General features: G+C 40.9%; 2 protein-coding genes and 1 pseudogene across 2 annotated transcripts; all 3 read right to left on the reverse strand.

Annotated features, from left to right (window-relative positions):
* Positions 1–271: 271 nt before the first annotated feature.
* Positions 272–1,147, reverse strand: LOC145502097 (uncharacterized). Its single transcript, XM_081481380.1, has one exon. It carries the CDS (start codon positions 1,145–1,147, stop codon positions 272–274), a length of 876 nt encoding a protein of 291 aa, XP_081337506.1.
* A 185-nt stretch (positions 1,148–1,332) lies between these two features.
* Positions 1,333–3,191, reverse strand: LOC145502948 (uncharacterized; annotated as a pseudogene).
* Positions 3,192–4,467: 1,276 nt separating this feature from the next.
* On the reverse strand, positions 4,468–9,481 carry LOC145460354 (uncharacterized). The gene is made up of 4 exons (XM_081445139.1): positions 9,349–9,481; positions 9,144–9,227; positions 6,917–7,050; positions 4,468–6,015 (listed from the first exon to the last, which is right to left on the reverse strand). Exons 1-4 carry the CDS (start codon positions 9,422–9,424, stop codon positions 5,740–5,742), a joined length of 570 nt encoding a protein of 189 aa, XP_081301265.1. The 5' UTR covers positions 9,425–9,481; the 3' UTR covers positions 4,468–5,739.
* Positions 9,482–9,483: the final 2 nt, after the last annotated feature.

Here is a 9,483-nt window from a genome sequence, read left to right on the forward strand (position 1 = left end):
CCCAAACCCTCTACTTATTCCAGACCTGTGGAATCGAAAGAAAAAAAGCTCCCCCCTCTTATCAATGTGAGATATTTGCATCAGCCTGGGGAACTTGAATGGGGTGCTAAAAGAGCCACAGATCCCGTCTGGTCTTTGAAAGTCTATAATATCGAAAGAGTCATAACCAAACCTAATCAGCCTGTCATCTATTATTTGTCCGACGGGCCTAAGCGTGGCTTTGTTCGTGAAGAGCTGTTGGTCGCGGCGCCTAATACACAGCTTCCGCTTGCTAATGCATGATGCTTCCACTAGTGGAAGCGATGTCTTTGTGCCCGTATGCCAGTGTGTACACGCCGTCATCCGCTATCAGACGCTTTACATCAAAGGACGACAGTGCAACCTTATTCACACGCATGCCATATATCTCGTGGCCCTCACTGCCAAGAATGTTCATCCCGTGCCAAAATTGCTTTTTCTTGAAAAGTGCCTCTTTGTATTGCTCATGCCGGATCTCTTTTTCTACCACATTCTTTTTTACCCCCTTGGCTTTCTTGATATTTTTTTGGTTTTCTTCTAAGATCGAATATATCTTCGGCCGTATAGCCATCGCTTCGTTGATCATCCTACCCGTGCACTCGTCTTTCATCTTGCCCAGCGCCTTTTTGTTCACGCCGCTGCAGAGCAGGTGGTCTTTGGGATAATTGCATGAGTCGTACAGACTGAGTTCTTCCGCCATGTCTCTGTAGACATAGTCCGTCTCTATTTCCAAGAGCAAGCTGTCGGTGTCTGTGTAAATCAGCTCGCACTTTGGCCCGTACCTGGCTTTCAAGCGGTTATAGAGGAAGTCATACATCAAGATCTTGCTGTTTTCCAAGATTGTCATGCCTGTGTAGATCGGCTCGTTCAGGAACAGCCGGCTTTTGTGCATGTGGATGCCCACCAGGTCGTTTCCAAATATCTCGTGCCTTGTATATGAGGGGCTGGCCAAAAGGCGACGTATTCTGTCTGTCTCCCAGCTTCGAACAATCTTTACATCAACACGGTATCTCAGGTTCTCCATCGTTTTGCCGAACAATGAGTTGTTCATCAGCTTGTAAAAGTTGGTCTCAAAATCGCTCTTTGCTTCCTTCCTGAATTCTGTGTTCATCCGGATGTAGGGCTCCATCCATCGCTCCTGATCAAACTCGATGAACCTCGGTGGACCTTTTTCAAACACATCCCCTGTCTGAGATAAAACTGCAGATTCTTGTAATGGATGACGTAATTGTTTTTGACATCTTCTGTGGCTTTGATTGCAATACCGGCCTGTATCGCGGTTATGCACGGCGATAGAGTCCAAGAACAGATCCTTCAGTTAACCAGACTTTTGTTGCAAATATGGCATCCGGTCGCGTTTTTGTGTTTTTCCCAATCTTCGGGCGTCATCACGAGCGGCTTTTTGTCTGCAATGTACGCCTGCATTTGGCGTTCGTCCTCTAAGATGCTGGTTAGAAGCACATATACCATCGCTTCCCACGACGATGTATGAGAAGCCGCATGGCTCATGGATCTCTGTTTTGGCCGTGTTGCCAGCAACTGCAAGCGGCTCGCAGCCTGTTATCTTCCCTACCGTACCAAAGACTCAAAGTCTGCGTATATCACGAAAGGCGCTTTCATCTGCTTATGATGGTTTGTAAAAGACACTTTGTTTTCTCCCTCTTTGGGCAGCTCTGTTCTTGTGGGCCTTTTCAGCAGCCTTTTGCATTCGGGTTTGTGTCTTTCAAGCAGCTCTGCTGTTGTGTAGTAGTGCAAACATCTTTCACAAAAATGTTTGCTGTTGTTATGCATGCCTGCTTTCGTCATACAACAAAGCGTTCAGCCTTTTCACATAGCAGTAGTGCGATTTTTCTTTGTCATTTATCAGCATCAGGTTGATTCGCGGGAGGTCGCCCTCATTTTCACTGATTCCATGCACGATCACGCGATCACGCGGTCGTTTTCCCAAACACGTTTATGGCAAGTTTCGGGTTTTGCTTTTCTAGTTTATTAATCTGTGATACGGGTGTGGGGAAGTCTATTCCTGTAAAATTCAGCCCGTCTTCTGTGGGGTAGCCTGAGGTTCTTGTCACTTTTTTTTTTACACCATATGCCGGTGGAAATAAGGCTGCACGGAGCGCCCATCTCAAGCACGCGTTGTCTCTGTTTCGTACGTCGATCATCGCTTTTTTGCTTTGGAGCTTTTTGGGCAGAGTCATGTAGCTTCCAAGACGCCTTCTACCACCCAGCCTGAGCCTCTTTGAGACCATGCTTCTATTTCGCCTTTGACTTCGTCAATGAAACGGCGAAATGTGCTATTTACTGTTGCTGCGTTGTTTCTGTTGAAAACCGCGGGGTCTTTCTGTTTGAAATAGTGTTCCATTTCTTGTTTTTCATCATCTCTAGTTATCGAAAACTTAACTTTAAGCGCGAACTGCGTTTTGAGGCTTTTTAGGGTTTTAATTTCATTTTCTACTACTTCTTCAAATCTTGATTTCGTTTTTTGCGCGAATCTGAGGAGGTCGGCTTTGTATTTGTAAGCTTCTGGGACTGCCATTTTCCATACAAGAAGCCATCCATTGCAGTTGGTTCTTACCAACTCAAAATCAAAATCCCTCCTGGGCTTGAGAGGGGGTTTAAGTCTCATGTTCTCTTCGCGCGGAATAGATCCGTAGAACATCTCCAGCACGTCAGATGAAAATATTGAAGCGGCCATGGTTGCTCTATACTAAGACACGCGGCTTGGACAATAGAAAATAATTCTAGGGCAGCACTCTAATGCAAACAACTGGAGCCGTCCGCCTTCAAAACAGGTCAAACCGGTTAAACCGGTAAAACCCGGATGTGCTACACACATATAAAATGGGGGTTCTGGGTGCAAACAACTGGGCCTTCCCAGGCGCCAAGCAAAGCGAGGCGCCTGGAGTGGTGCAGACTTGTTGGCCCCAGAACCCCCATTACATACGTGTGTACTCGTGACCACTTACTGATCAAGTAACTTTAAATGTTTTGTTATTATTTAAAGGTTATGACGTGTGCACCTCTTCAGTCGAAGTTTCAATTATGTAGTATACAACAGGGATGTTCTATGAGTAAAAGATCAGATTTTGCCTATCTTGAAGTACTTTTACCTTTAATAGGTTTCACAGCACCGCCGCGCGCGCCAACCTCGTTCCCAGGGCTCCGCGTCCCCCTCCCCGAATTTCTAAGGCAAAAGCCCTGGGAACGAGGTTTCGCGCGCACCTAAATTATCCTATTTGACGTCACAAAGGAGATTTCATTCGAAGATTATTTGAGGCATTTCTTAACCAGCAAAGCATGTGCTTGTCCTTTGAACATGGGGACGCTAAATATAGAAAGATGATCTAGTTTTTCAGGTTAGTAGGGATTTGTGTCAGTTCGGCACGTATGAGAGAGTATGGATTGTAAATTTTGCCGAAGATAGTGCATTTTTAGACATTTTCACCGAGTTTTACCGGGTTTTTGGCGGAAGCAAAATCCATGCCCATTTTTTCCTCTTTAGCATTGATACACAGGTTTTATATAACCTTTCTGCTGTGGGCATACATTCCGCAGAAAAGATCTTTGCGAAAATTTACCGTTAGAATCATTATTTTGAGTTAAGGACAACAACAACAACGACAACGACACATTTATTTATTTCTCATATATTTACAATTTTACAAAGATATATACACTTAACACTTTATTATTAAAAATAATTAAGCAAAAAAAAAAAAATTGACTATGACAACAGCGTGAACCCGCAGGTAGTCAATTCCATATTGCGCAAAGGTTAGTTCGATTAACCCTTAGCAATCATCAGTCACTTTTGAAGTTCACGGATTTGCTCACGGAGCGCTTTGATTACATAAATATTTGTTTACTTTCCGTGTATTTGCATTGCTTGCTAAATAATCTCAATTAAGAAACAGATGCACGTCATTTGAGATCTTAAATTCCCTCTTCTTAAAATGGGCTTCTTCTGAAACTGGCAGGGGGCTCGGCGGGTTAGGACCTTCTGGGTAGGGCTTGCCACAAGTTGTTCGGCAACTTTTTGGCAACTTTTCGTATTTCAAGCAACCTTTTTTTGTTTCGAGCAAGTTTTTGCATTCTGAGCAATTTCTAGTTTTCTAGATATCGGAGCAGTTTTTAGTGCTTTGATTGGCCATGCTTCCATATTTCACAATGTTTCGGTAGACAATTTATGAATTTATTTAATTTTTTTTAATTTTTAAATAATTTTTTAATTTTTTTTAAAAAAAATTTTTTAGGAAACTTTGATATTGACGCGTAGTATCTACTGATACGTATTGTGAACAAATTTATTTAGCGACGCTGGTTACAACGCAAAATTGCACAAAAATGCTTAGAAATGTTACTTTTGTTGTACAGATTGCATATTTTTGCATCAGACCAAATAAAAGAAAAGAGAAAAAAAAGTTTTTGCTTTTTTAGCAATTTTTGAGCAACTTTCGTTACAAATAGCAACTTTTGGCCTTTTTTGGAGCAACTTTTGAGCAACTTTTTGAGAAATTTCGGGCAACGTTTTGGGAAATCTCGAGCAACTTGTGGCAAGCCCTACTGCTGGGGGTAGGAGGTCCAGTGGGGGTCTGGGAACAGACATTTGGTCGTTGGGGCTCACGAGGATATGGACTAAACTATAGGCACTATAGCTATTACTGCTAAAGCTATTTGGTTCACTGTTTATTAACGTTAGTATTGTTCAAGTGGTAATTAGAAAAGTAGAAAGTCTCTGAACATTTTATCATCATACAGTGGAACCCTACTTCTGGTCACCTAGTTATCTGACAGCCAAGGTGTCTGTAGCATACAAGTATTTTATTAACCAAGAGCCAGGCTGTATAGGGGGTGAATATGGACCCGAGGTCTTGATGGTACAGACCGAGCACAAAGATAGTGTCATACACACCCCTTTTTGCATGTATCACTGTTTTGATCCCTATCCATCGAGACCTCAGGTCAATATTCATTCAAGAAAAGTAAACTTAATACAACTGCATGAAAACCTTTTAAAAGAGTGGTCATGCAGGATCATTTGGGACAGTGCCTAATTAATGCTGTAAACATTTTGGATCAGTTACAGAGAAATCTGACTGGTTGATTTTAGATATGGGTCCTCTAACCTAACTCCATTGTGTGGTGGATAAATGTTTTTGAACTACATTGTTCATTCCATATTGGGGAAATATTGATCGAGTTCTACTACTGCAAGATGGGACTCTGTCCATAAACTTGCCAAAAATGGACACAAATATTTCTGCAATACGCACTGACCACTAACTAGCTCACTAAATTATGTAATATGACGTCTCTTTCAAATCTCTGCACTTAAGAAAAATATTTCTACTTTACAATAAACTTTCTTTTCTGCAGTATTTGAAAAAGCAATTCGCCCAAACTAAGCCATTCCAAGTTGCTCTTAAACCTCTGTTTCAAAACGAGTCTCAGTGCAAAACCTTTCATATTGAAATGAGTTTTTCTTGCACGTTCATTGTCTTGCCAGAAGCCAAATGTGGTATCTGAAGGCAAGGCAATATGACACTTATAAATGAGCCAGATCGGTGTGTGTCTGTTTAAATTGGGAGAATGGACAGTGGGAAAATCAAACTTCTTAGGTACACATTATAAATTAAATAAAATGGACCTAATGTACATTAATTGCACTGAAATATTACTAACATATGCATAATTCATTGATAACTGATTGGTAAATTCTAACTATCTCTGTTTCCTCTTTCTTGATCCTTTCTTGGTCCCAGTTTTTTTCTTGCTTTTCTTTATACATGTAATGTTCTTTTTTGCTGTTGTCATTTCTTCAATAATTGGCTTTCCAAGTCCTTTGACTGGTTTTGTAATCACAAAGTTTTCCTCTGTAATATGTCCACAATCTATTTCAAGAGTTTGAACTTCGTCAGAGTCTCTAGTACAACTGCCATCGCTTTCCTCACTTGAATCTTCACCACTGTCTCCCTCTGTTGCCATTAAAGCTAAATTCTGTGTCCATGTGAATCAATAAGAAAACTTTTATCAATAATCCATGGGAAGTGCAAGTCACATCACTAGTGAAACAAGATGGTTATTGGTTGAATTCTTGCTCTTAAGCTTAAATTTGCTTATTTGACACAGTTCCCACTTGTGAAATAAGTATCACACTAGTCAAATAATTAAGAATACATGTAAGCCTCAGCAAAAGCCTCGGCATTTTCCCCTGCTTATGCTTGAACCTACCCTTGAGCTCATCTCACAAGCGTGACAGCTAATAATAATGCAAGCTCACACAAGTACAAGGAGCAGAAACACAGCAAATGCAAGTACAGCTGAAGAAGATCAATCCTACATTTTGATGATAATATTTTGCTCTTCCATTTCTTCTTACGGCAGTGAAATAATGTGAAATAAAAAGTCTGGTCCTTTCAATAGACCATATTCTTATAATTTCCCACTATTGAACTGGAACTTTGAGCTTGCAATTAATGGAGGCTCATGTGGGGGAAATATCATTAAAAAGAGATGAATGTCATTTACGTTTGAAAAGACTAGCTCCCTCCATTAGCCTCAGCTGCAAGCTAGTTGCAGTCCAACATCGAGAATATGAATATGGTCTAGTAACTATTGCACTTATGCCTACATCTCTCACGAAAATTAGCCACAACTCGAAAGAAATCCACATAGAAAAAAATAATGAAAAACCATGTGAAACCTATTTGTTTGTAAATATTCTTTGGCTGACAATTATCACAAATATAATAACAATGGAAAATTACACATTCAAATATTTATTATTAATACCATTCGTGTTAGCAAAATCTGTTCATCAGTCCCCTTTCCTACCCTTATCGTAAAGACCTAACACAAATTTCTTCCATTATTCTTTTAAACTTGTTTTTACATTTACCATTTCAATGTATGGAGCACTATCATCAACACTTTCGATATCCAGTTCTGTGGGTGACTTCTCATGAAGTTCTTTTTCAAGTTGTTGCTCAGCTTCTTTCATCCTCGGCAAGAAATCCTTGACTCTGTTTAGGACTGTTACATAGGAGAGCATGTCATTAGCATGAACAAAGCCTCTCTTGTGTATGCGAAAAACGCTTTAAGTGACTATGTTCAGTTGAACTTCACCATCTGTAACTCAATATATTTTTTCAGTCATCTACTGTTGCTCATCTCAAACCCCATTTCTCTTGAGAGTTCAAAATCGCAGGCTGCAAATGTAGTGATATTTTCTTCTCTCTCCCAAGGCAGAGTGCTTGTCCAATGACAGGATATATACCCCTAGCATTAATTTTCACCAGGTTGGCCTATTAGCTTGCAGGCAATAACTCACATATTATATTGCCTCCCCCCATTCATGAGTATTAATTTATTATTAATCCTCATCAAAGGAGGGAGACACTATGTGACTTAAAGTAACTTACCCATTTATTCATTAAAAAACTAGCTGAGAAACTTGTTTGTAGAGGTGCAGTGGCAGTATGGTTACTGTGCTTGACTCCAGATTGAATAGTCTGGGTTTAAGAGCCTTGGCCTGGGTCGTGGGACATTGCATACTGTTCTTGGGCAAGACACTTTACTCTCACAGTACCTCTCTCCACCCAGGTGTACAAATGGGTACTGGCAAATTTAATGCTAGGGGTAACCCTGCAATGGACTAGCATCTCAATGGGGCGGGGGGGGGGGGGGGGGGGAGTGGAAATACTCCTGGTGGCCTCATGGTACGAAATCCGGAGGTAAACTCCTACCTGATGGGCTACTTGGCTTGTACACAGACTTAGGTTTTTACCTTTACTGGAGGAATTTGTTTACTGTTCAGCACTTTTGGGCCATGATAGAAATAGCACCACACAAATAAAGTATAATTAGTACTGTTTATTATTAGAACACAGTGACAACATCCAGGACACAATATGGAATCCAACATGCTTATCTTAAGTCTATCATTCCTCCTAAAAACTTCATTGTTAAAGGGGGTTTGGCACTTTGCCAAGTTGAGTGTCATGTTCTAGGTTAGGAGAGGAGATGGGTACCACAAGTTATTTAGGGAACCTGAAAATGCTGTTAGGTTGGAGGGTGGGGGTAAGTAACCTGTAATGAACTACCATCCAATGCAGTGAGAGTAACAATGCTCCTTCTTGCTTCATGAAACTGAGGTCAGGCCACGTTTCCTTGACCCATTACACTCCAAAATGGTTTCTAACATTCCCTGCACCTTCCAATAACACAAACCCTGCTCAATCAACAGTTTAATCAACAGTTACCCTGCTGCCATCTGTCCTCTTAATAAACCTCTCTGGAAGCAGAATTTACTTCAACAGGTTAGAAAAAAGTCTGTAATTTAGAACCCATTGAAGTCTATGGGTTGCAATTGGTAGATTTTGATTCATTTAGTTTTTTTCTTTGTTAAGGTACATTGCTTGTCACTCTCACTGCCCCTCTGCACCCAGGTATACAAATGGGTACCAGCAAACTTCAATGCTGGAGTAACCCTGTAATAGGCCATTTCCAGGTTACCTTGCGCCCCTTTTTCAAAACAAGTCCCTCTGCGAAACCTTTCATGTGAAAATGAGCTTAATTTACACGAAAATAAACCTCAAGGTGGAACACATTTTCATATGAATGGTTTCAAATGAAGACTTGTTTTGACACAGAGGCACAAGGTAACTCAGAAATGGCCTATGGACTATCTTGCGATTTTACCGACTAAATTAAAATGTAGACGTCATTGTCATTGTGATTGACGGCAGCCAAAAACGCGATTGTCAAGTAGGTTTTGAGCTTCAGAGTTTGTATGTTATTGAAAGGTATACTAAGTTGCCTGAAACAAGTTATAAGCAAGAGGAAAAGCAATGAGGACACCTGCAGAAGGATTCAGAACATCAAGTGACCACAAGGTGTCAGGGGTTTCATGAAGGGCCGGGCACTGGGCAAATTGACCGGCTATGACGAGGATTTTGCCCGCCTGGTTTGACCATCTGGAGGAACGTTTTTCTTATAACGAAGATTAGTTCAAGAAATTTTGCCCGCCTGTGAAAACCAGTTGCCCTGCTGCTGAAAACTTAACATTAATGAAACCCCTGCAAGGTGTAGCCATAAGAAATAAACTCATCATTATTGCGAACTACCTGAAGGTGCTTCAACTTTGTATATCTTTGAAGGAACTCTGCTTTTCGCCTTGCTCTCTCTGGTTATCAGAAGCTTGGAATTTTCTACAACGAAAAAAATTTACATGGTTTGCAACCTGCAAGCTAAACCTTCTTTTAGGAAGAATCCACCTATAGCTAGCCAATTTGATACAGTTTAGTTTTGAACACAGCTTGAAAACGTTACCAGGTTTGAAAGGGAGCCGTAAAAGTTCATCAGAATGAGAAATATGACGTTTTTCTCCATCACTGCAAGACGCCATTTTGGAACAAGATCGCACGCGGTATTTGTTTATTGCCCAGAAAGCATCGCGCACGTGGG

Source organism: Orbicella franksi, chromosome 11, assembly GCF_964199315.1.
Source record: "Orbicella franksi chromosome 11, jaOrbFran1.1, whole genome shotgun sequence".
Classification (NCBI taxonomy): Eukaryota; Metazoa; Cnidaria; class Anthozoa; order Scleractinia; family Merulinidae; genus Orbicella; species Orbicella franksi.